Source organism: Trachypithecus francoisi, unplaced genomic scaffold (assembly GCF_009764315.1).
Source record: "Trachypithecus francoisi isolate TF-2019V2 unplaced genomic scaffold, Tfra_2.0 Lachesis_group2, whole genome shotgun sequence".
Classification (NCBI taxonomy): Eukaryota; Metazoa; Chordata; class Mammalia; order Primates; family Cercopithecidae; genus Trachypithecus; species Trachypithecus francoisi.
In genome coordinates, this window is record NW_022681465.1 from 123311484 (window position 1) to 123337612 (window position 26129).

Here is a 26129-nt window from a genome sequence, read left to right on the forward strand (position 1 = left end):
AAGAAAATGAGGTTTATGAGCCCAACACGATATCGCTAGGAGGTGTCAGGGCTGAAATAGAGGAGGGCTGAGATTATTTTTACTCTTCTATTATTTCTTTTTCTATTTTATTTTTAGTAAAATGAGAACAGAGAGAAGCAAAAGTTGTTGGCCTAAGGTGACCTTGTTAAGACACTCATATTCAAAGGAGCTGCAGGAATTGGGGCTCTCCAACTTTCCAGAGAGCTCTAACAGGCTGTAGAATTAGCTGTGCTGCCACCCATCTCTTCCCTGTCCCACCTTCACAGGGCTCTCTTGGCTGGGGGGCTGAGTCGGAGTCCAGGACCGATGAAAGGCTCATGAGGGGGGCTCCCAGATAATCACTTATAAAGTTAGGGGCTTCTGTTAGAAGGGAAGTCTGGTATTTCTTCCCTGCTTGGAAGCTGAGAGAAGTAGCATACTTCCAGAGTTGTTCCTGGGCCTATCTGAATGAGGATAAAGAGAAATAAGAGAAAGATGGCACAATGGGGGTCGTCATGGCTTCAAAGGGGCCAGGAGCATCCTACCCAAGTTCCTAGTACCTAGAAGTTTTGTGAAAAAGGACCTGACCAGCAGTGTTTATTTCTTGATGTGAAGGACCACAGAGATGGGATGGGGCATCCCCAAGTAGACCATGCCCCTCCTTCTTGCATCAGCATACACCATCGACATCTGGACCCAGACCAATTGAGAGGGAGATGAAGCATGGCCAAGCCATAAGAAGATCCCTAGCCTCTCCTACCCCTCCTCTCTACCCTCAGAATCATACATAGTGCATAGAAAAGAGGAGGGGATGGGATGGTGGGGAAGTGTCTCCAAGACAAACCTTCCCCTTGCTTTCTTCTCCAGGAGCACAGTTCTAACTTGTCCTAGGGTGAAGTTGAAGGCAAAATGAATCTATAACTTGACCCTAGAATATTCATAAGCCTCAAATTAGCAACTAAGAGCAATACTAAACTGGAGAGAATGAAGGGTGAAATGCAGTGGCACAATGCCTTGCACGCAGTAGGTAATCTGGAGAGGCAATAAATGGAATTATTGTGTGGATTAGAGATAATCTACACAAAGTCTCTGGCTCATCCTAGGTGCTCAATAAATCCTTGCAACTGGCATCATCTTGACTCTAAGATGCCACTGAATGATAGGCTATGTTATCAAGTTAATAACAGCTTTTAAAAATCCTCTATTGAATGAACTATTTCAGCAATGCTTGAACAAAAGCCACTATCAGAGGCATTATAAAGGGAGATTTAATATAACGACAATAACATCATAAAATAACAGATTTTAAAAATGATCTAAAAACCGGGGAATCAACAGGTTTCTCCAGCAGATTCTGGGTTAAAGATGGTGATATCCTGCAGACACTAGGGCTCTGTTCTGGAGCCCAACACAAAGTGAGGAAAGGGCACTTCTCTGAGGCCCCCTTGGAGGGAGGTGCCTCTAGAGGGTCAGATTCCAGGCCAATTGGGTCCCCAGGAAAGCTGGAGCACTTCCTCTGGCTCCAACAGGAAGAAAATCAGTGACTTCAGCAGCTTGCAGGGACAGAGGGTGCCTACCTGCTGTTGAAAGGGTTCTCTCCAGGAATGATGTGGGTGCTATCCTTGCCTGCCAAGAGCTTGATACGGTCATAGAAGGACTTCACCGCGGGCCAATCCGTCTGGCCCTGCTGAATGATGTCCAGTGGGTCCCGGGACCCCCGGCAGAGCAGGCTGTTCTGACAGGCTGACTGCAGGCAGCAGTCAGGGTCCAGGCAATCCACCAGGCCATCTGGAAGGGCAGAGGCAGAGCCAGAGTCAGCGGATTTCACGGCATAAAGCTGTTTGGAGACACTAACACCTTTGTTACCAGCACAGGCATGAGCAGCATCAAACGTACCCAAGGGCCTGAGGTGGCAGGTTTCACACAGCAAGCCTCATCCAATTCCAATCTATACACATAGAAAACAAAAGACTGAAAGGAAATAATTTAAAATGTTGACGAATGGTTATCCTCATGTAGCCGATTAGTGTGTTTCTCTTCTTTATTGTGCTTTTCTGGAATTTCTACTTTTTTTCTACTATGAACAAGTATTATTTGAGTGGGAAAATAAAAACAAAAACTTTGCTTTTAAACAACACAGCACAGTTAATTACCCACAGCCAGTTCCCAGGGGTCTGTGCTAATGGGTACATAAGAAATCAAAATGCATGGCATTTCTGGCTGGGCATGGTAACTCATACCTGCAATCCTAGCACTCTGGGAGACTGAAGGAGAAGGATTGATTGAGCCCAGGAGTTTGAGACCAACCTGGGCAACATAGTGAGACCCTGTCTCTATTAGAAATACATTTTTAAAAATCAAATTAAAAAAAACTCAAATGCATGGAATTCCTTAAATCTCACTTTAATGGAGAAAAGTATTCTATCCCACTCCCTCTAAGCCAGGAAGGGAACTGCTGACCAATTAGAAACCCAGGTGCTGTGAGTTTTACATTTTCTAGGAAATGTGGAGAAACAGCTTTGGCTTGGAAATCTGGAAATCAAGCCCTCAGTTTCCACAGTAGTTTCTGGTTCTGTCTTCCTGTATGCCCTTAGGACTCGGAACATTCTTATGTACTTGCCTAGAGTCCTGTGCCTCCATCCCTTTACCTGGGCTGATTCCTATTTACTCATCCACCATTCAACAAATATTTGAGTGGTGTCCATGTGCTGGCAACAAGAGAGACAGCAAAGAACCATGGAGACTGTCTTTAAGGAGCTCATGGTAGAGTGGGGGAAACTGACAGGACTGACTCATCCTTTAAGATCAAGTTTAGGTGTGGCCTCTTCTTCCAGGAAGCCTTCTAGATGATGCCCCTGGCCAAGTTATTGCTACAAACTGAATGTCTGTGATCCTTCAAAGTTCATATGTTGAAAACTTAACTCCCAATGTGATGGTATTAGGAGCGGGGGCTTTTGGGAGGTAATTAAGTCATGAGGGTGGAACTCTTACAAATGGATGAGTGTCCTTATAAATGAGACCCCAGAGAGCACTTTAGTACTCTTTCTGCCATGTGTGGACACAGCAAGAAGACTGTAGTCTATCAATCAAGAGTCAGGGCCTCACCAGACACTGAATCTGCTGGTGCCTTGATCTTGGACTTCCCAGCCTCCAAGACTGTGAGAAATAAATGTTTGTTGTTTAAGCCTTCCAGTCTATGGTATTTTTGTTGGAGCAGCCCAAACTGACCAAGACAGTTAGGAATCCCTGTTCTGTACATCCGTGAATCAGAGGTTCTCAAAGAAGCATTCTACATCAGAAGCCTGCAGGAAGAATAAATGGCCCACCCCACATCTCCTCAGGGAGAGCCTCCAGGAGCAGGCCCTGGAATCTGCATTTTCAACATGATTCTCAGGTGATTCTAATGCACAATACGATTTAAAAACCATTGTTAATGCCAACTTTCTTACACTAGAATTAATGATCTCTTAATGCTCGCCTCCCTATCTGGAAAATGAGCTCTTTGAAGAGAAGAATGATGTCTTATTAATTTTATATTCCTTCCTCTCTTAGTACCAAGTACAGAATTGGGCACTCAACAGACGTTTGTTGAATGAATAAAATGACTGCTTCCCATTCCTCACATGTCTGTGAGGGCTGAAGATGGGAATGTTTAGGGCAGTGTTTGCTCCTTGGAATTTCTGATAAGAACGAATTCATTGGCCGGGCGCGGTGGCTCAAGCCTGTAATCCCAGCACTTTGGGAGGCCGAGACGGGTGGATCACGAGGTCAGGAGATCGAGACCATCCTGGCTAACACGGTGAAACCCCGTCTCTACTAAAAAAATACAAAAAACTAGCTGGGCGCGGTGGCGGGCGCCTGTAGTCCCAGCTACTCCGGAGGCTGAGGCAGGAGAATGGCGTGAACCCGGGAGGTGGAGCTTGCAGTGAGCTGAGATCCGGCCACTGCACTCCAGCCTGGGCGACAGAGCGAGACTCCGTCTCAAAAAAAAAAAAAAAAAAAAAAAGAACGAATTCATTAGCCAATCCTTATTCACTCGGCTGGGAGCTGATTGAACACACAGTGCGGAATCTTGGAGGATAACTTGCTTGCACCTCCTGGATTTGATAGCAAGGCATTTTTTGGGACCATAATTAGAATCATGGAAACATGCACTCAAACCCTGGGCTGTGCCTTGACAAACACTTGTACTGGAACGCTGAATCAGAGGCCTGGCTGGGTGCTTTAAATTTACTACAATGTAATTTTTTGGCATTACTCTTTTCATTTGGTTCCGCTAATGAAAATGAAATATGTAATTTCACCAAAGTTCCACTGTAATTTAGCAATTAATGTGCAATTATTTTAATGCATTACTTTCCTTTTAGCAAACAAACAAATTAGGAGGTTGCATGTTTTGCTTGGCTTTAAATTACTAAAACTAGCCTCTCATTTTCCACATGGGCGAATGTTGCTCATGTGCCTCGTAACACATTTAGATTTACACAATTTCCTAGAAATGCAGACACAGGAGGGTGAGCAGGCATGCACACTTTAAATTGAGAGACTTTCGAAATCAAGGCTCTGAACATCTCGGGCTGATGTGCTAGGTGAATCAGATACTCCCCAGCTCCACGGAGCCTGGCAAACCTCAGACCCTAGAAACAGCACTAGAGATTGTATCTTAGTAGCAGGATGATATCCAGGCATTGTTTCAGATCCACATTCAGGCTGTCCAGTCTGGAGGGCCATTGGCAGAATAAGAAAAATAAGAAAAAAAGTGCTTAGAATTCTGCCTTGAACTTCACCTTCCATGGGCTGCCTTCACTAGACAGAAGGGCTCTACCATGGAATGCCTGTTTCAGATTTAAAAAATAACCTGCTGAGATAAGCTGGCAGGGCTTCATTTAGCAGCCACAAGAAGCTCCTCAGGTGAGAAGAAACCCACTGCTGTTAGCACTACAGGTTTCTTTAAGGTCACCAGCCTCTTCTGATTAGGAGTACCATCCATCTCTGGTGGCCTTTCCCTCCTGAAGCTGGGGAAGTGTTTCCTCCCCTCCAACCCATTCACCACCTGCTCCATGTAACCGCCTTGAAGACCTCTTTGGGCTCAAAGAATAACTTAAGACAGTTTTCCTATTAAGTGCTGAACATTTGCCTCCCCCTCCCCCTCCAGCCTGTCACTCTTTCTGGGCTTGTGACTTCTTCAGAACTGTGAACCTCAAATTTCCCCACTGTTTTGTTGATTCTGGGCTTTTGATTCAAGGGCCTGTCTGGCAGGAGATGGCCTAAACACATCAGCAATAGCAGATGACAAATACCAAAACAGAAAAAAAATGGTATACAAATGATTTCCTCCTACATATTTACATTTACCTGCTCCAGAGATTGTGCATTTGGGGTTCTACCCGTTATTAAGTAGGAGCTACGTTATGCCTATAATGACCTCATCATGCTGCGTGATTATGGGCTGCAGCCGCCAAACACTTTCAGACGACACTGTGAACTTTAAATTGGCACTTCAATCTCCCAGTGGCCTGTCAGTCATGAGAATCGCGTCTTTATGCCAGCAAGCCCCTTGGATGGAGTCTGACATTGCAATCTTCAGTAAATTACCCTGTCACTGACAATCTTGCAGTTATCTCGCAAACAATCAAGCAGGCAATCAAACTGTTCTGAATTGCCAGTTCAGGACCTGAGAGGTGGCCGATGTCTCCATTCAACAGCAGAGGGAAAGCGGCCCGGCCCTCTTATGACATTGGATGATTTCTTTATTTATTTATCTACCTACTTATTTGTTAGTCTGGTTGACTTTTTCCTGGGGAAGGGGGTGAGGATGGTGAGAGAGGTTTGCGGAGTCCTCAAAAAGGACCCAATACTGATTCAGCGGTTATGGGAAAGCGACTTAGGCCTTCCTGATCAGCCCATGCTGCGGGCGGGGCATCATGTCCGCTTAATCTTACTTCACTCAGTGAAACGGGGCCAAAAAGAATTATCTAGGTGTTTTCTGTCAGAACGGACACTAAATCACAGCTCTGGCTCTATTCTCCTCATACACGTCGTAAGCTAATTGTAATGACAATTTCAGAGAAATGTGATCACGGAGAAACTTTCTGGGAATGATACCAAGGCATTCTATTTATTGCTTTTGATAAAGCAAATCAGAGAGATTCTTCCATAACAGTTCTGGCAACGTGAAACAGGTTCGTTAACGCTGAATCGAAACCCTTTGATTAGAAGTCCCAAGATAAAAAGCCGAAAAGTCTATACAGCACCAGAGGTGAGAGACTGGCCTCTGGAATCAGATGGATTTGGGTTTGAAGCTCATCTCTGCTAGTTCCCTGGCTGTGTGAGCTTGGAAAGGTAATCGGTCTTGCTGAGTTGCGGTTTCCTTGCCTTCAAAACTGAGTTATAATTGCACATATGCCATAGGGTTATGTGATGGAGAATAAATAAATTTATATATACATAAATTCAAATGTGTGTGTGTGTGTATATATGTCAGTCTGGTATATAGTATATGTCCAATGAACTATAACTATAACCAGAAACTCCCTGACTCTTCAACTTTTCATTTTAAAAAAATGGATGCAAAAGTAAATGAAATTAATATTCCCTTATATTTAGAGTCATTTACTGGTATAGACTATGGGCTGGTTGAATCTTGGCAAAAATACTTTATTTCCAAATAGTGATAGGTTAATAATAATAATAGTAATAACAAATGCTATAGATTGAGCAGAATTTACATTTTTTTTTTTAAAGGTTCACGGAAATCCTGCAAAGCAGAATAATGTAACTCTTAAATGTCAGATTATAGAACAGGGTGTCTGGGTTTGAATCTCAGATTGGCTATTACCTAGCTGTTGACCATGGGCAATTAACTGCTCTGTGCTTCAGTTTCCCTCATGTATAAAATGGAGATGATGATGATGATGATGATGGTGGTGGTAGATAGTGCTGCTGGGAGGGTTAAAGCAGTTATTGCCTGTACAGTACTCAGAGCAGTGTCATATAATGAGTGCTCAGTACACTGTCTTAGCACCATTATCACCATGCCACCCACTCTATACCCACCTACAGAGGATGCAACTGAGGCTTAGAGAAGGTGAATATCCAAGTGGCTAAGAAACAGCTATGAGTAAAAAGTAGAGAAAGGCAACAGATGAGATTATCACCCTTTGTCTTCATTATTAGGAGGGTGACACTTCCTTCCCCAAGGAAGTCTGAAGACAAGGCAGTGGACACCCATCAACAGGGGAAAGTGTGGGCAGCTGTGAGATTTCATCACTTCTGAAAGCCTGTCTACTCCTACAGCTGGGAAAGAATGTGGCTGGTTGAAATGAACATCTGAAGAGGAATCAGCATGAGAAACCAGATGCCTGGGAATTTGTTCCTGGCATTGTAGGCTGCAGAGGACCACACTATTTACCTGTGAGACACAATCCCCTGTTAGCTGTTTACCATTGGCACAAGGTGGCACTTACTTTTGTGCTGGCTATAGGTTTTTGTCTGCCGTTTCAATCCCCTGTCTAGTGTACTCTGCTGGATTTTAAAAGGAGCTCCTAACCAGTGAAGAGATTTAAGCTCAAAGCCTTCATTAAACGCTTACTAGTAAAGCTACACTCAGGAGGAAAGAGGCCCTGTGTCGATGGAGAGGCTGTAAAGCAACCACACCAGAAGCATCTGGATCCTTCAGAGCTGGCTGAACCATGCACACCTTTCTGCCTGGAGGAGGCTGTGTGAGTTCTTGCATCATCATTCTCACAGAAAATGGCTCCAGGAATGAGACAATGTTGATTTCATTTATTTTCTTCTTTGATCTTCTGGGCAGCTTATAGAGAATTTGAATGGAAGCATTTTGTTCAACTTGTCTCCCTGTTGCTTGGTTTGCAAGTGAGTCTCTCTGCAACCTGCATGAACTCCATGGCTTTCTTAGGTATTAAAGACTCCAGAGGAACACCTATATTTACTTTTCTAAGTTTCATTTTGTGACAGAGTTGTAGAGATGGACTCTAACAAATCACTGCAGGTGCTGTGGATGACTCTGCTAGTGTCTGCACACAGCTGCTGGTTGGGGACTGGTCAGACGCTCAGATTTAAAAATAAGCTGCACTCTTTGTAGTCATGGTTTCACAGAGGTACCACCAACCACCAAGTCTACCTTTCCTACTCATTGGGCCAGGAGGCCATAGAGTGGATTGGTTAAAAACATGAGCTTTGAAGAGTACTCTCTGACCCATTGATAGGATGTTCAAGAACAGGCAAAGTTAATCAGTGATGATAGAAAGTTAGAAATTGTAGTTACCTTGATGAGGAGGTGTTAGTTGGGAAAGGGCACAGGGAAACTTTCTGGGCAGTGGGCACGCTCTTGATCTTCATTTTAGTCACCTGGCTCCCCAGGTAAATTGACAAAGTGAGGGCAGTGATGATTATACCGGAGTGCTAGGAGGATCAACAGAGGTAATCCACAAAAGGTCCTCACAACAGTTGTGAGCACCTTGTCACCTACTAAGTGCTTCTGAGTCATTTCTATGTTTTTTTTTTCTTTTCTTTTTGAGTCTTCTTGGCATCATATAGGTTTGTTTACCTATACAGAGCTAGGTGCTTGCCAAGCTGTCACTTCCCTAAGAAAAGTCTGGGTAGTCAGGTGGTGAACCCAGTAACTCAGGGTCGTTTTTGAGATCAGCTAACACTGATGAGGAGGTGAAAAATTAACGCAGCAATAAAAAGGAGGGAAGAAGCTATAAGTTGGGGCAAGGAAGATGAAATCTGGTTGTTTGTGATGGAAAAGAAGAAGGTGTAGGGGTCCTGGAGGGCACTTACTGCTGGTCGGCAAAGGCCAAAGGCTCCTGCTGAATTTAAGTTAGAGATGGAAAGTTTCCTGAGTAAAAAGAGGGCAACCATAGGATTGGTTTTGCCTTGGGAGTTAGTTTGTTTTGAGGTAAACCCCTGCAGGGCATGCCTAAGGTGTGTAGCAGCCCGGTCAAAGGGCATTTTTTTTTTTGCTAGACCCCCGGCTATATAAACAATTTGAGTCACCCCAAACCAGCAGGTCAGCACCATTCTGGAAACTTGATTTGTAAAAGAAATAGTCCTCCGGCCACTGCTTGCTAGGCTGCCACCTGGAACTGGGACTGGCCATTGGGCCTTAGGATATCCCACAGATGCAAATCCCAAAACAATCTGGGGCATCTTATTGACCCTATATGCACAGGAGTGGGGATGAGGGGTGTTAGAGGGTCAAAGAGCACCCTGAAGGGGAGGAACAGGGATCAGGGTTCACATGAGTCCTGGTCTGGACTGGGGTGCTCCTCCCAGTTAGCATTGCTGACCCTGGCCAGTCCCTGATACTGGGGGAGCTACTTAGAAAATTTCAAGGGAGCCACCCCAAAGCTCAGGGCCCGCTGAGATGCAATGCTTGGTCCCTGCTCTGCCCCATTTGCCCAGGGTGGTACAGGCTTTTGGCTCAGTTTGAAAAATAGCAAACGAACATGGGCTTTAGAATTAGAATGTTCTGGCTTTAATACCTGGTCCATTATTCATCAGCTGTGCCATCTTGGGCAAGTGACTGAACTCCTGAGGCTCAGTTTTCCAATCTATAGAATGGACTTACTAATGCCGACTACACTGAAATGCAAAGAGGTGCTCTAAGAAGGTGCATGTGAAATGAGATGATGAATGTATAGCACTTAAGACAGAGGAAGAGCTCAATACATGAAGGTTATTCTTTTTTTTTTTTTTTTTTGTTGAGACGGAGTCTTGCTCTGTCGCCCGGGCTGGAGTGCAGTGGCCGGATCTCGGCTCACTGCAAGCTCCGCCTCCAGGGTTCACACGCCATTCTCCTGCCTCAGCCTCCCGAGTAGCTGGGACTACAGGCGCCCGCCACCTCGCCCGGCTAGTTTTTTGTATTTTTAGTAGAGACGGGGTTTCACCGTGTTAGCCAGGATGGTCTCGATCTCCTGACCTCGTGATCCGCCCATCTCAGCCTCCCAAAGTGCTGGGATTACAGGCTTGAGCCACCGCGCCCGGCTTGAAGGTTATTCTTAATGATATTTCCTGCTCTCCACGAGAGAAAGGTACTGTTCCATTTGCATTTTATCCTACGTCTGCTGACAAGGTGGAAGTGAGGATAATTGAAAGTATTTGGGCTTGATGTAACTAAGAAGTGAAAGGAACGGGCAAGGCTGATTTGATTTAACCTGGCAATACGAGATTAGTTCTTCATTGCCTCTGTAAGGTCTCCTGCATTGCCAACCTTTTAAAGCAATGGATTGTCTGACAGGGTGCTCGTTTGGAAGGTTTCACCTGCCATTAATACCCTGGCTGCCTGATGAACCATTGCTCCTCAGGCATCCTGCTTCCGTGCACAGAGCAATGGCCATTCTCAAATATTGCAAGAAGTAAAACTGGGCCGGGTGCGGTGGCCCACGTCTGTAATCCCAGCACTTTGGGCAGCTGAGGCAGGTGGATCACCTGAGGTTGGGAGTTCGAGACCAGCCTGACCAACATGGTGAAACCCTGTCTTTACTAAAAACACAAAAATCAGCCAGGCATAGTGGTGCACACCTGTAGTCCCAGCTATTCAGGAGACTGAGGCAGAAGAATTGCTTGAACTCGGGAGGTGGAGGTTGCAGTGAGCTGAGATCATGCCACTCCCCTTCAGCCTGGACGACAAAGTGAGACTCTGTCTCAAAAAAAAAAAAAAAAAAAGACGAAGAAAAAAAGAAGTAAAACTGTATTTGTGCTCCTTCTGGAAGACCTGTTGGAAGTTTTCCTCCTACTTCTTGCCAGTTCTTTTGGTCAGACTCTGACTTCCAAGTCCAGAGATCACTGTACCAAAGCACCTTCTGGCCTTTCTTATGACTTAGCCATGGAAGATGAATCATGTCTGACAGAGATCTGGCAGAGTGGAGGCCCCAGTGAAAGCTGTTTGCTGGCTTTTCTACTCTTTACGATGGATGTGGGAAAAAAAGCAAGGGTTGCTTAAGCAAATCAAGGCTCTGCTACCAAAGGCAGAAATCTGATTCAGGTAAGACCTCTCTTTAATAGACTGTACCTTGAAGCCACTGCGGGAAATGTTTGACAAGGGGCTTATAGTGTTTGTCCAGTTATTTTTAAAAAATGATTTTTCACCAACAACTAATGGACAAAAACCAAAAACAAATGCCATCAACAAAAACCTTTCAAACCAATGCTTCTCAAATTCTAATGAACATCACAATCACTCAGGGATCTTGTTAAAATGTAGATTCTCATCCCGTGTCCTAAGGTGGGGTTTGAGAGCCTGCATTATTTATGAGCTCCCAGGTGATGTCTATGCTGTTGCTCTGAGCACCATATTTCCAGTGGCTAAGCTTTAAACCAGCGTTGCTGAAGGTGTGCTCCCTGACTACCTGCTCTGGAATGATGTTAAGATGCCATCAACCCAGACGTACCGAATTCCTCAGACTAAATATTGGGAACCTGCATTTTTTTTTTTTTTTAATTTTAAGATGGAGTCTCACTTTTGTTGCCTAGGCTGGAGTGTAATGGTGCCATCTCGGCTCACTATAACCTCTGCCTCCCAAGTTTAAGTGATTCTTCTGTCTCAGTCTCCTGAGTAGCTGGGATTACAGGTGCCCGCCACAACGCCTGGCTAATTTTAAAAAATTTTTTTTTTATTTTTAGTAGAGACAGGGTTTCACCATGTTGGCCAGGCTGGTCTCAAACTCTTGACCTCAGGTGATTCACCCGCCTTGGCCTCCCAAAGTGCTGGTATGACAGGTGTGAGCCACAGTGCCTGGTCGGGAATCTGCATTTTAAAGAAGATTCTTGAGAATGATCATTTTGCTCACTAAAGCTTGAGACCCCTGTTCTGAGTGATTGAGAAAAAGCCTTCAAATATCCACAGTAGTACAGCTGAGGGGCTACAACAGCTTTTCCAAACTCTGTCTCCTGCAGGATGTTAATATGCATTCCCTGAAACACAAAAGTGGAGGTGGGAGGGGAGGATATGTTGTCAAATATAATTTTGGAGTCAGTTAAACAAAGTTAAATTGGTTTCTTTACAGCAGGACTTCCTGGAGGCTTTGATACAAGGATAAAGACTCAATATTATGAGTCTTTAATATTGTCATGGAGCACGCAGCATTTCCTACCCATGGACCCTTCTGGCTCCAAGCCTCTCCCTGCAATTGCATCTAGTGTCATACACATTGGGAAACAGTTCATGAGAACACAGCGCTCTAGATTTGGGGGCTTTGTTCTTGGAAGGACCAGCCACACCTCTATCTACTCAATAGGCACAAGTGGCAGTCTCATCCTTGATTGACTTCCTATAAAATGCAGGGCTTTGGGTGATCAGGCCCAACACAAACCACATCGGTACTACCAGCGCTTCAGTTCAGAGCCTCTGTCCTCCAGCTCCCATGGTCTCCCAAGGCCAGTGAATTTTAGAGTGGGGACCCTGTGCTAGGTGACAACATCCTAGGGTCAGCAGGACAATGGAACATTAATGACAACCATGTCTAAAGAGAACCAGTGGCTGGTGCTCAGGAAGAGCTTCCTGGGTGCCTGGCCCTGGCCTAGGTACTTTAAATGCATCCCCTTATTAAGTCACCACTAGAATTCTGGGTGCTATTCACATTATTGTCTACAGATGAGGAAGGGGAGACTTTGAGATTAAATAACTCACCTATGGCCACCCTGTTTTTAAGTGGTAGGACTGGGTTTTGGACCCTGTTTGCTGCACTCTGGAACGAAATCCTACACAACTCTGCCATGTAAGGTTATGTGACTGTTATGCTGAGTGTCCAACACACAGGAGCCTGTTGTACCTTCTGCCATGACCTGTGACATGTTTGTACAAGCATATATATATGAGCTCTTTTATCTAAGGCAGTTACTAAGAGTAACCATTTACATACCTATTAGAGGGTGATTTATGTTTTGGTAACTGGGCTGCAGAATGTTTTGGTCAGCCCTCTGCCCCAGCTCCTAGCTTCATCCAGTTTCCACTTTTGACTTAAGTTTATAATTAAGTGCCTGGCCCTCTGCCAGCCACCTAAGCCCCTCTGTGCTTTCTCAGCCTGTGCTTTGATCCAGCCGGCATCCAGTCATGCTCTCAAGAACCCTTTGAGGTGGGTTCTATGATCCTCATTTTGCAGATAAAGAAACTGAGGTTCATAAAGCTTAAGGGTCTTGCCCAAGGTCACAGTGTTAGTAAATGATGGAGAAGTGATTCATGATTCACACGTTGGTTGTCTACCTCAAAGCCTCTCTTTTTTTTTTTTTTTTTTGGCAGAGTCTTGGCTCTGTTGCACAGGCTGGAGTGCAGTGGCTCCATCTCGGCTCACTGCAACCTCTGCCTCCTGGGTTCAAGTGATTCTCCTGGCTCAGCCTCCCAAGTAGCTGGGATTCCAGGTGCCCTTCACCATGCCTGGCTAACTTTTATATTTTTAGTAGAGATGGGGTTTCACCATGTTGGCTAGGCTGGTCTTGAACTCCTGATCTCAAGTCATCCATCCGCCTTGGTCTCCCAAAGCCTCTTGACTTCTGGGATTACAGTGCTGGAATTAAAGTGCTGGGATTACAGTCGTGAGCCACCAAGCCCGGCCTCCTCCAAAGCCTCTTGACTTCTGCTCTGGGTTCTTCACAGGGGGCTGGGAGCAGTCACAGCCATATATAGGTACCCTCTGAATGCTGCAGGACTTAGGAAGAGAAATACTGTAGCTTCAGAAAACATGTTTATTTCTTAGTTGTTTTTTCTTTCTCTTTCCCCTTCCTTCTTTTCCTCTCCCTGCCCCGCCCCTGCTGACTCTCAACCCAGAAAGGGCCTCTGGGAATGATCTCATTTGATCAGAAATTTCCCACCTTGGACAGCCTCTGACAGGCCTCTCTGGCACAGTCTCACCCTTGTTAGCCTAGAGCCACGTTTTTTATACCTGGGGGATTTCTATCCTGGCTGCGGCTGTCTCCCCACTTTGCTATTACAAAAACCACTGGCAACAGAGAGCAGGGGCCTCTGCTCTTGGCCTCTGATTTCCCCAAATGCTTGCCCTCTGCCTGCTGTTCCTGGCCTCTCCCGCTGCCTGATCTACCCTGCTCTGTTCCTCATCAACCTCCATTTCAAAGAGCCCACTGACAGGTCACACAGAACTGAGAGGACGGCCAGCGCAGCCCAGGCCCGGCAGGGGGTGGCAGCCTGGTGCCAGACAGTGACCTGCTGGGTCCCTCAGAAAGAAAAGGGGCTGTCACCACCGACACCTCAGAGCCACAAGCCGAAACAGTTACTTTCCGCCTGAGGGGAGACCTTGTCCCTGTGGGGAAGATGAGAGGCTTGGCCCCAGAGTGGAGAGGATTAGTAGGGGGGCAGGATGCTTCTCCTTCTGCTGCATAAAGAAATACCCTAGACTGCCAGCTGGTAGAAGGGCCTGGACTTGGCTATCCTACGAGCTTCGTGTGGAATTACAGGAGTTGGAAGTACTAATTTCTAAACGATGTCTTTCCTAAACGTGGCCGTTGTCATGTTCCAGGCTTAGCACTCTCTAGAGATGTTCTCGTTTATTTTGTTTTCTATTTATTTGTTTATTTTTAGAGATGAGGTCTTATGCTGTTACCCAGGCTGAAGTGCAGTGGCGCAGTCTTGGCTCACTGCAGCCTCAAATTCCTGGGTTCAAGAGATCCTCCTGCTTTAGCCTGCTGAGTAGCTGGGACTATAGGCACCCACCACTGTGCCTGGATAATTTTTTAATTTTTTGTAGAGACAGGGTCTTGCTATATTGACCAGACTGGTCTCAAGTTCCTGGGCTCAAGCAATCCTCCTGCCTCAGCCTCCCAAAGTGCTGGGATTACAGGTATGAGCCACTGTGCCTGGCTGTCATTTAATCTTCGCATCTACTCTATGGTGTAGGTACTAGGAATTAGTATCATACTGCCAATTGTGATCACAGAATCTAGAGGCAGCTGATCTGTGTTCAACCCCAGGTCAGCAAAATACTGGCTGTGTGACCTTGGGCTAGTTACTTTACCTCTCTGAGTCTTGGTTTCTTCATCTGTAAAATAAAAATAACCACACCAGCTTAACAAGGCTGTTGAAAAAAAAAAATATATATATATATCAAATAAACCATAAGCAGAAGGACTTGTTGTGTAGTAACCATTTGTTTACTTCCACTTTTCAGATGGAGAAACCCAGTCCTAGAGAGGGTCAGTTACTTGACTAAGGTTGGGCAGCTGCTGGTGGGTGGGGAAGCTGGGATTCACGCGCAGCTGGCCCAGCCTTAGACTTGCTGTTCTTCTCCCCTACTCTATGCTTCTCCAGCAAGCTGTAGTTTGGGAGTTCAGAGTTCACCCAAGAACAATCCGCAGCAGCCTCTGCCTTTCCTCTTGTTTTAAAGCAGGATTATGAGGCTTTCATACCTATTGCACCAACCCATAGGAAGTCAATGGACAGGATGAGGCCAAGTCAATGATACAGATAAAAAGCAGTACAACCCTGTCTTCATGACTTACTGAAAAGATGTATTTTATATTTGGATTTTCTTTGCATTGATAAAATGATGTCAGTGGTATATAGTGACTTGGGTGTCACTGTCTGTATGCATGTTCTTTGAAATCCTAAAATGAAATGTATTTATCTCCCAATAATCTATTGAATAAAAGAGAATTGCTTCCAATCCCAAACACTTCTCATGAAAGCTTTTATTCATTCAATTCGTGTAACCATGAGTTGACCAAGGCAGACAAGGACCCTGTGATTATGGTCCTAGATTCTAGAGGGGGAGAATAGACAATAAACAAATGAATGCATGATGGACTTAGAGTGACAGTGTTCTGAAGACACTAAGTAAAGCAGGGTAAAGGGCTGGAGAGTGATGAAGGAGAGGATTTTCTGCTTTAGACAGGGAGGTCAGGGAGGGCTTCTCTGAGGAAGTGATGTTCGTGTAGAAACCTAAATGAAAGGAGGAAATAAGTCATGTAAACATCTGGAAGAACACTCTGAGCAGAGGCAACAGCAAGTGTAGAAGCCTAGAGTGAAAGTATATTTGTGAGCTGTAGGACTGGCAAGATGGCAGGTGTAGGGCAGAGAGGAGGAGGAAGAGAGAGAGGAAATGAGATCAGCATGGAAGCAGGGACTCACTTATGCAGAGCAATGGAAGCCACTGCGGCAACCTGGGTGCCATGCTACGGGAGATGAGAGGCCCTGGCAAGGCTTGAGCAGGGGTGTGATAGGATCTGACTTCTAAAAGGATTCTTTCAGCTGCTCTGTGGGGAACAGATTAGAAGCTGGAGGACCCATAGTCCAGCCTAGAGAAGTTGTTGGCATGATCTGAGTGGAGGTGGAAAGTTACTAAGAAATCATGGCCTTAAGGATTAGGAGTAGGGAATGGAGAGGCCAGGTAAGGGGGCATCCAAAAATCTGTGTGGCAAGATGCATAGACAAACAGAGCATGTCCAAGGCCTATGCAATGGCCACCCTGGCAGACAGTGTGCTAGTTGGGTAGTGATGATATTAGTGTTGCTCATCAAAGGGCTAAGACTTCGAGTGATGGACCCCAGGTAGGCTGGGGTTTTCTCCCTGGTTCTACACTCCTTGAGCCACAAGTTTTCTGAGTGAGCACGGCAGAAGTAAGAGCAGGAGAAGCTTGCTCCGGGGACTGCCGTTTCTCTTTTCTGCATCTGTCTTCTCCATGGATTCCTCTTTTCCAGCATGACCCCAGATACCTAGCGGCTTTGGACTCTCTGGCACACCTGGTATAAAATTACTTTCAGAAAAAGGATCTGAGAGAAGAATGAACAAGGCATTTAGAATCAAAAGAACTGGGCTCCAATCCCAGCTCTTCCACTGTTTGACTCTGGGCAAGTTAACCTCTAGGCCCTCAGTTTCTTTGTTAGTTAAATGAAATCCTCTAAAAGTCAGCAATGAATGCAAAGATTTTTGTAAGCCTGTGTGGCTAAATGGAACATGGCAGTGACCCACCCAGCTTAGGGGTCACCGGTTCATGATCTCTGAGGGAAGACAGCACTCATTCCAGAACCAGTGGGGATGAAATTGAGGGAAATGTATTATAACAGGGACCAAAAGATGGGTTCCTGATTTTGAAATGTATGCATTATTTGAAGTGAGTTTTTGATTGGGAGGCAGTGTATGTTTTTAGAATCTCTGAACTCACATCATACCGGGAGATGCAAACCATCTTAGAGCAGCCGTTTAAATAAAGGGGCATTAAGTTGCTCTGTATAAACTTTCTAGTCAAACCTTACAACAGGCCAATGAGGCTGATATCATTGTTTCCAGTTTAGATGAGAGAACTGAGTCTCAGAGAGGTTAGATCCTTTGCTCAAGGAAGCACAGCTTGTAAGAACCTGAGTCAGGATGTACAGCTAGGTCTGTCTGATTCCAAAGTCTGTGGACCCCAGCAGTAAATGGCACAGCATCACCTGTCCTAAGTGGGGCAGGGGGTATGGCAGAAGCAGCAGAATCTCATAAAAGGCAATGAACCAGGGCCACCTATCACTGCCTTCTCCCAGCAAACTCCTTCCACATTCTTCTTTTATTCCAACAGTCTTGAAGGAGGAGGATGAATCCTGGGAAGTTGGAGCCTTGACTCCTCTCCAGATGACAAGCTTCTGTGAAAAGGACCTCAGTGAACCCAGGAATGTACCCAAGGTCCGTATGCTAATCAAGTGGCCACCGCCTCAGGATGCAGAGCTGTTTGGCCTGTCTCTCCTCATCAGCTGGCCCAGGGCTGGCGCGCTCAGAGGAATCCCTCTGCCAGCACTTGAGCTTCCCTTCAAAAGGCATGCATTACGCTAAGTCAGTGGTTCTCAACGCGTCAGCATCATCTGGACACTTGTGAGAAATGCGCATCTTGGGCTTCCTGCCAGACCTACTGAATCTGAAACTCTGAGGGTGGGGCCCAGCCATCTGTGCATGAAGCCTTCCAGGTGATTCTGATGCTCACTGACGTATAAGACATATACAAACCATTGTGCTGATTGTTCTGCATGCATTAACTCATCTCAGCCTCACAGCATCCTATGAGGTAGAAGTTAGCCCTAGCTCTGCTTTACAGAGGACAAAGCTTAAGCTTAAGCTCATATCTTGAGGAAGCGGAGGAGCTGGGACATGACCTGAAGCTCAGATCTCAAAGCCTCTTGACTACCCTGCCAGGCTGTCTCCTCTCCCTGGGAGAAAGAATGCCTAAGTGCAATGGAGGGAATATAACAAAAGGCCACGCCTGCTTCTCAGCTGTGGTGTGTGTGTTTATAGTAACTCAAACAGATGTATCAGCCTTCTATCTGAGGGGCAGGCATGGTTGCAGTTTTGAAGACTGAGATGCTATGTGGTAGGAGGCACAAACAAATATGCTGGCTGTGTTGCGCTCTGCCCAGCACTGCATGCAAACCCCATTCTAGCTTCATCCTCCTCCATTCTCCACGTGGACTAGGCTGCAAGGTACCAGGCTTCTCAGAGGCCCCACACAGGCATTGCTGTTTCTTGCCTCTGTGCATTTGCCCTTTCCTTCATTCACAATGCTTTTCCCTCCTTCCTTGCCTAATTCCTTTATATCTTTTAATATTCAAGCTGTACCTATTTTGGAAGCCTTCAGTGCCTCTCTTGTGAGTGGCCATGGTCTCTTGGCCTTGCTTCTATTATGGACCCTTAATATGTGGCTCTGCAGTGACAGCTTTCATATGTATTTTACTTCCCACCAGATGGAGGATTCTTTATGGGCAGAGTTTGAGTCTTTCTCATTCACATGCCCGGCCACAGAGTGGGGGCTTGGTATATGTTTGTTGAATGAATAAATGATTTTGGTGGTGAGGGGTCTGTCCAGGAGTGTGGCTGGTGTGGGAGAGGGTGTTTTCTGTCATTGCCATCAATGACAAGAGGTCTGAGCAGGGTTGCAACTAGGAAGAGGTGAATGAAGGGCTGAGGGGACAAAGGTGAAGGTGGTACTCACTGTGAGGTGCCCTAGGCACCTCCACTCATTCTAATCTAGGTCCCAGGTCTGAGACAGATCTTGGCTTCAACCAGTAGTCCAGGCACCCATTCTCCTGAGGGTCACTGGGTCCTTCTGGTGGTAACATAGCATTGAGAAAAGCACACTGGATTTTGAGCCAGGAAACCAGGACTCCAGTCTCAGGTCTGCCCTACCTGCTCCTTGGCCTTGAGTAAGTGACTTTCCCTCCCTGGGCTTTGCAGCTGCTGGGGACTCTATATTTTAGCCTTTTTGCATCTGACATTTCCAGACTCCCACAAATGAAATCATCCTGTGATTCTCATAAATGAAAGAGGTAGTGTGCCTCAGTGTACGTGGCCATGGAGTTCCAGGAAACTGAAGGGGGTGGGGAGCGCTCCATGATGACATACCCTGAGGACATGCAGAGGAGGAGAATCACCGTGGAAAGGTTAGGTCTTGGTTGTGAGTGGGGAGGAAGAGAAGCATTAGGCACAGCAGTTTGGGGAACACCTTGCAGTTTTCTCTGGATTTGCACTTGGCCACAGAGTTCTGGCCCCTCTCCAATCCCCCAGAGCTCTTGGCTGAGAAGATAGAAAGTCAAAGAAAAGAGCACAGGCCTTGGGCAGCTGCTCTTGCGGTGCTGCTTGCTAACACCTTGCTATTTAAAGTCCAACTGCTCAACTCTCCTCTGCTCACCCCCTGGCATTTCAGTGCCTAAGCACTTTGTGGCAAAAAAGCGTTCCAAATCCAAAACTGGAGGGAAAAGCTAACATCGACGGTATTTTTAAGCATGCTGCAGAATTCATGTTTCCGTGGGGCGGAGGTTGTTCAAGCCCTTATGCTCTGCCTTGCTCTGAGCCCAAACACAACAAACACTCAGGTGCTGTGAGGCGCCCAGAGGAGGGCTCTTGACCCAGGTTCTGAATCTTGCCTTGGCTATGTTTTTGCTTTGGGAGCTTGGACAAGCCACTTCACCTCTCTGACTCTTAGTTTCTGCTTCTATGTAAAGGATAATGAGAGACTCTTAGGCTCTTGTGGGGATTGTTATGATTTATTTAGGCAATGTGGGTGAAGTTTTAGCATGGGCCTGGCCCTTGGTAAGGGCTCAATGCCTTAGGGTTTTGGACATCACGTCCTTTCAAATCAGGCCCATGGACACTGCCTGTTTTGGGACCATCTGGTCCCTCAGACAGATGTGTTCCTGGGACATTAAATGTCTATATCGGATTTCTCAGCCTTGGCGTTATTAACATTTTGGGTCGGATCATTCTTCGATTTGGGGCTTTCCTATGTGTGTAGGGCATTTAGCAGCAACCCTGGCCTCTACCCGCTGGATGCCAGTAGCACCCCCCCACCGCCATTACTCATGAATGCTTCCAGTCACTGCCAGATGTTCCTGGGCGAGCGAGTTGCCCTAGTAGGGAACCACCAGTCTGGACTGGGAGGAAGACTGTGGGAGCAAGAGAGCTAGTGATGGCATGAGGACCTTGCCTCTTTATTCAAATGCTGGTCACAGAGACTGGGGGATGGCAGGGGTGTGCCTGCCACCATCTAGGGCAAGACTCTGGCCAAGGTACAAATACAGGAAGCCAACATAATGATATTAACATTACCTCCTTGCCACTAGTGAAATCTGCGTTTTCATCCTTTAATTCCCTAAAATAAGTCCATAGTGATTTACATGATTAAAAATTTTTTTCAGATTATGCATTTTCATCACAATTTCATAATGAATATTTGCTTTGTCATCTAATCGGGAGAAAAAACATAATCCCTTAAGAGACACTTAATAACCATTTAAACTAATAAAGACTTGATTAAAAAAGCCTGAAAGTGCTGTGTTGAGTAAATTATAAACTTTAAACACCTTTAAAAAAAAAAAACAAAAAAACTAATTCAATGGTCAATTACATGTACCAGGAAAAGGTTTTCAATGGAAAAGTTTTGTCTTTGAGGTGATTTTTTCTAAGTCTTCTTTGCAGCAACACACATTCTGTACTTGTTTGAATCTTCTTCAGAAACACCGTCCAAATTTTTTGAGTGTTTTAGAAAAAATGAGCCAATGGCTTTAAAGGAGAAAAGCCATATATCATGTGGTTAGCTGAAAAGCCTATTGTGAGTCTTAACTTCTTGAGCCTTTGTATCCTTATCTGTATAATGGAAATAATATGATGAAATAGACTCATTGAACTTACAGTCTAGTGTGAAGAAACAGAGAACCTACAAAAATAATAGTGTGAGAAAATTTAGGAGTGTGATATTTCCATAAAGGAAACACTAATGGTTGATGGGAGAGAGACAGAGGAAGACTTCATAGTAAGTCCTTCTCAGGCATTTGAGCTGAGAACTGAATGACTACAATAAGCCAGTGACACAATGTGCCTGGATTGGGCATTTCCACCTTGCACTAGCAAAGACCCTCGGGTGGAACTAATCTTTGCACTTGTGTGGTCTGAACACTGGCCAGAGTGGATGAGGCTGAGTTTCCAGAGGGGATGGGGGAGGACAGGTCAGAGACAAGGCAGGGGACACACAGAGGGTCCTCTAAGCCAAGGTGAAAAAAAAAATATGATTTTGATTCTAACTTCATGAGAAACCCTTTGAGAACATGGAATGATGAGATTTACAGTGTATTAGGTTGGTGCAAAATTAATTGCTTTCAATGGTCAAAACTGCAATAACTTTTGCACCAACCTACCAAAACAGTCCCTCTGGCTGCTGTGTGGAGGAACAGAGAGCAGACGGCAAGAGGAGTAGCAGGGAGACCACTTGCGAGGCTGTTCCTGTAACGCAGGTGCAGAGCAAGCTCAGCACAGTGCTTGGCATATGTAAGCTCTCAAAAATCTTACTGATTATAATTTTTATATGCAAGAGAATAGGTTCTACCTTTCTTTCTTCCTTTTCTTTTTGAGACGGAATCTTGCTCTGTCACCCAGCCTGGAGTGCTGCAGTGGTGCGATCTTGCCTCACTGCTGCCTCTGCCTCCTAGGTTCAAGAGATTCTCACGCCTCAGCCTCATGAGTAGCTGGGACTACAGGTGTGAGCCACTATATCCGGCTAATTTTTGTATTTTTAGTAGAGACAGGGTTTCATCATATTGGTCAGGCTGGTCTCAAACTCCTGACCTCAAGTGATCCACCCTCCTTGGTCTCCCAAAGTGTTGGGATTACAGGTATGAGCTGCCGTGCCCAGTTGGTTCTATCTTTTTTCTAAACCTCAGTAGAATAAAAGAAAACTGAACCTCTACCTTACAGTTTTCTAAACAGAAGATTCTCTAGTCAAATATGCCAAGGAAGTCAAAGATCTTATTTCAACTGGAAGAGCCAGAATAATTTCAGATCCCTGTTGCTATGTGTTCCCTGAGGATCTCAGTTGAGGCTAATTCTACTTCCCTCCTAAAGAAGAGCGACCCAGCATCTGGCCAGCTGGCCGTGTCCTCAAGGCCAAGTTTTCCTCCTAAGCATTAGATGCATTGCTTTTCTCTCTGGGAGCTAATCAGGGACTCTGTTTATGGCCCAGCTACATTTGCCACAAGGTCTTTGGACTGCAAAGGGAATCCTCATCCAACCCAATTAATAGCACAATGTTGTACTTTTAAGCTGTTCCCCACCCAACCAATCCATCAACATGATTGGGATATATTAGTCAAGGCATTTACAATGGGTTCACCAAGCTTTGTCTCTCACTGGAGGAAGAAACTGGACTATTTGGGCCTGGGAACCAGAACGCTTTTGGAGTCCCTGAAGTCCCAAGCTTGGCTCTGCTAAATGCATAGACAAGGTGAGTTATTAATTAACAAGTGAGATAAATGCTGGAAGAGCATTCCTGAATCGTGTCAAACCAATTTGGATGGTTATGCGATGGGGAGGGAGTGGAAAGGAGGCAGTGGGCGAGGGGTGGGTTTTGTCTGTTCCAAGTGCTTTGGACAGACTCCAGTGTTATTTCTCCTCATTTAGACCTGGCTGGAGTGCCTTGGATGGCATGCCCAGAGCTCAGGCCAGCATTCACGTCTCTTAACCCAAGGCAGCCTCTTTTGGAGTGAAGCAAGGAACCAAGCCTTGCAGATGGAGGTAGGGTGGGAAATACTGCTCTGCGGAGAAGCCAGTGTGGAGTCCTTCATTTAGAGAGGGAACTACAGAAACTGCTAGTGGTCTGAAGAGCCTCTACCAGGGGTTACTGATCACACAGATCTGTGGCTTTGAGGACACTCCATGGGAATGAGCAGAAGAGCCTGGCCTTAACACTGGGCTGGGCTTTCTCTCATGTCATGCTCCTGACAGCCATACATGTGACAGTCCCTTTGCTATGCTCCCACTGAACTACTGCCATCTAATAAGATGGTCCATCCCTGTCACCTCTCACATGCTGGACTGTAATAATAATAATAACAATGTGTTTATCCACCTTTGTAGATGGATAGTGAGCTCTTTGTGGACATATGTCATGTTTGCTTTAGTATTCTAAAGGCTTATTTTCAGGGTCTAACATTTAGTAAACCCTCAACAAATGTTTGTTAAACCACAAATGAATAAGCTAATGAATGGATGGATGGATGGATTAGTGGATGGATGAATTCGTACCCCAATGACAGAGAGTTAAAGGGTTTTAAACTTTGAAACAAACATTAGCCAACTCTCCACCCAAGAACGGAGAACTTCTAAATCATACTGAAGTCATTCACTAAGGGCCGAAATGGAAAAATATCTTCACGTCTTTTTTTTTTTTTTTTTTGAGACAGGGTCTCACGCTGTCACCCGGCTGGAGTGCAATAGCGCAATCACAGCTCACTGCAGCCTCAACTTCCTGAGCAAGCAATCCTTCTACCTCGGCCTCCTGAGTAGCTGGAACTACAGGTACATGCCAGGATGCCTGCCTGGCTAATTTCTGTATTTTTTTGTAGAGATGGAGTTTCACCATGTTGCCAAAGCTGGTCTTGAACTCTTGAGTTCAAGTGATCCACTCACCTTGGTCTCCCAAAGTGTTAGGATTACGGGTGTGAGCCACCATGCCCAGACTTCACGTCTTTTCAGCTACTTATTTCTTCCTGAAATAAAATTCCCCTCTCCTCACTGCACTCCTATGTTTTGGGGATTCTAGGGGAAAGGGTTTGGGATGTAAGCACTGTGACATTAGGCTGGGTCAGACCACCCAGGGAAAACCATTATTTTAAAAAGTTTATCTCAAAATGTCACCTGCAGAGCAAACACACTTGTATCAGACACTCTGGGTTGCTTGGTAGAAGTACAGATTCTTGGATCCTACATCTGACTAATAAATCAGAACCTCTAAGGTGGGGACTTAGAAATCTGACTTTTAAACAAGCCCTCCACACAGTCACGCAGCACTGAAGTTCAATAAGCACAAAGTTAGAATCTTTGTGGTTGTGTACACTAGAAAAATTATTGGTTGGGTTCCATCTATATGAATTCGGTCTCCTTTCTAGAAAATAACATTAATATTAATAATGTCAATGCTAGCAGCAGCCAATATGTGAGGGCATCTATGAGCCAGGTGTCTTGTAAAATGTATCACATCCATTTTCTCACTTAAACTTCACACCAGCTAGTGGCATTGGCATTGCCATGCCTATTTTGCAGATAAGAAGATTGAGAATTTGAGAAGCAAAGTGACTTGCAGAGCTGGGATACAAAGGCTGACTCTGAAGCCCAAGCCCTCAATCAATTATGATGATACAGTGTCACCTGTTCAGAAACCAGGGACGTGAAAGAGAAGGTGCAAAACATTTTTCAATGCTGTGTTGAAACAGAACAGGGGGGAAAAGACATCTCTCCTAGTTTAGTAAGGAAGAAAGTGATGCGGGGTGACTGAGGACGAGCTCAGCCTAAAAAGGGCTTCCTCCTATCCCTACGTCCAGGTGATGTGGTTATGACATCGCCTCCCTTGGTCTCCACTGTCACCGCTGCCCACAGATGGGAGAAACCATCTCATAGGATTCCACAGGAGCTTCAGACTCACTCCTATGCCAGCTTGAAATGATGGGAGGGCTAGGGCTCCTGACTCTAAGTTCAGGGTGATAAAGGGGAGTGGAGAAGGAGTAAGGACTGTCTCACCAGGCCAGACGGTCTAACAACGCCTCCTCACCTTGCGGTTCCCACTTTTAGAGGAAATCTACACCCTCTCTCCTACCCCTGGCTGTGATGAACTAAATCTCGCACCTCTGTCTTGGTGGTGATAATTAAATATTATCCGCCTGTCACTTGGTGCACATGTTGTGTGTATTCTCAGACTTTAATGAGCTGCTATTTGTCTTCTGTAAGCAAAAATATTTCTTTGAGTCTCTTCTTTTTCAAATTGGGGTGAGCAGTTCAAGTGAAGATCTCTTACTACTAAAAAGACAGTCTGCTGGCTGCCATGTCTGTCTGAACCATTTCCACTTCTTTTTAGTGGCCATGGGCAGATAAGGCTTGTCCCTTCAGAATCAGCCATTGCTTCCTGAGGTTACATGAACAGCGGTCACATGACTAGGGGTGTTTGGAGACTTTGAAAGCCAAGGGGATGAGAAGGCAGGGAATCGGCATAAACTGTTTTGGCGGGGATATTCTAAGGCAGGCTTCTCCAACAGGGATTTTCATCTCAACATTGCTAACTACAGAGCATATTTGAGTGAAAGTTTTCTCAGTTCTTCCAAAGGAGTACTTTATCCAGCACCATTCTAGATGCCCAGGAGAGAAGTTAATTCATTGCATAGATCGGATGGCTTAGGACAGTGGTTCTCCAGGAGGACCTGCATCAGCGTCCCCTGTGTCAGCACTGCTGGGATATTTACTAGAAATTCAAAGTCTTGCAGCGCCCTCCCCAGACTTAGAGAATCAGGATCTCTAGGGATAGGGCTTAGCACTCTGTGTTGAATCAAGGTGGTTTTTGCCACATGCTGAAGTTTCAGAATTACTAGTGGCCATAAAGTATTGGGGCTTAATTCTCTCATAGAGGAACCTAGGTTGAAAAAAGACTATTAAAGGTTTCAAATATCTCTATCTGTATTTGTATCTATAGCCATCTCAGTTTAAAATAAAAAAAATATATATCCCTTCAGATTTTTTTTTTTCGAGTGTTTCTAGATGGAAAAGTGATTTGCCTTTTCCAATCCCCTTTGGTAGATTGCTGTATTATTTTGCCCATTCATGAAATTTATAACAAATGTGTTCATTGCAGCTGCTCCCCGGGTCTGCATTCATGTTC

General features: G+C 45.4%; 1 protein-coding gene across 1 annotated transcript in view; it reads right to left on the minus strand.

The window, feature by feature from the left end:
• The window catches only part of TENM2 (teneurin transmembrane protein 2), a 526850-nt gene that overhangs the window by 72356 nt on the left and 428365 nt on the right, over positions 1-26129 (minus strand). Inside the window, exon 13 of the mRNA XM_033180356.1 lies at positions 1578-1788. Within this exon, the coding sequence (XP_033036247.1) occupies positions 1578-1788 (211 nt within the window). The remainder of the gene's footprint in view (positions 1-1577; positions 1789-26129) is intronic.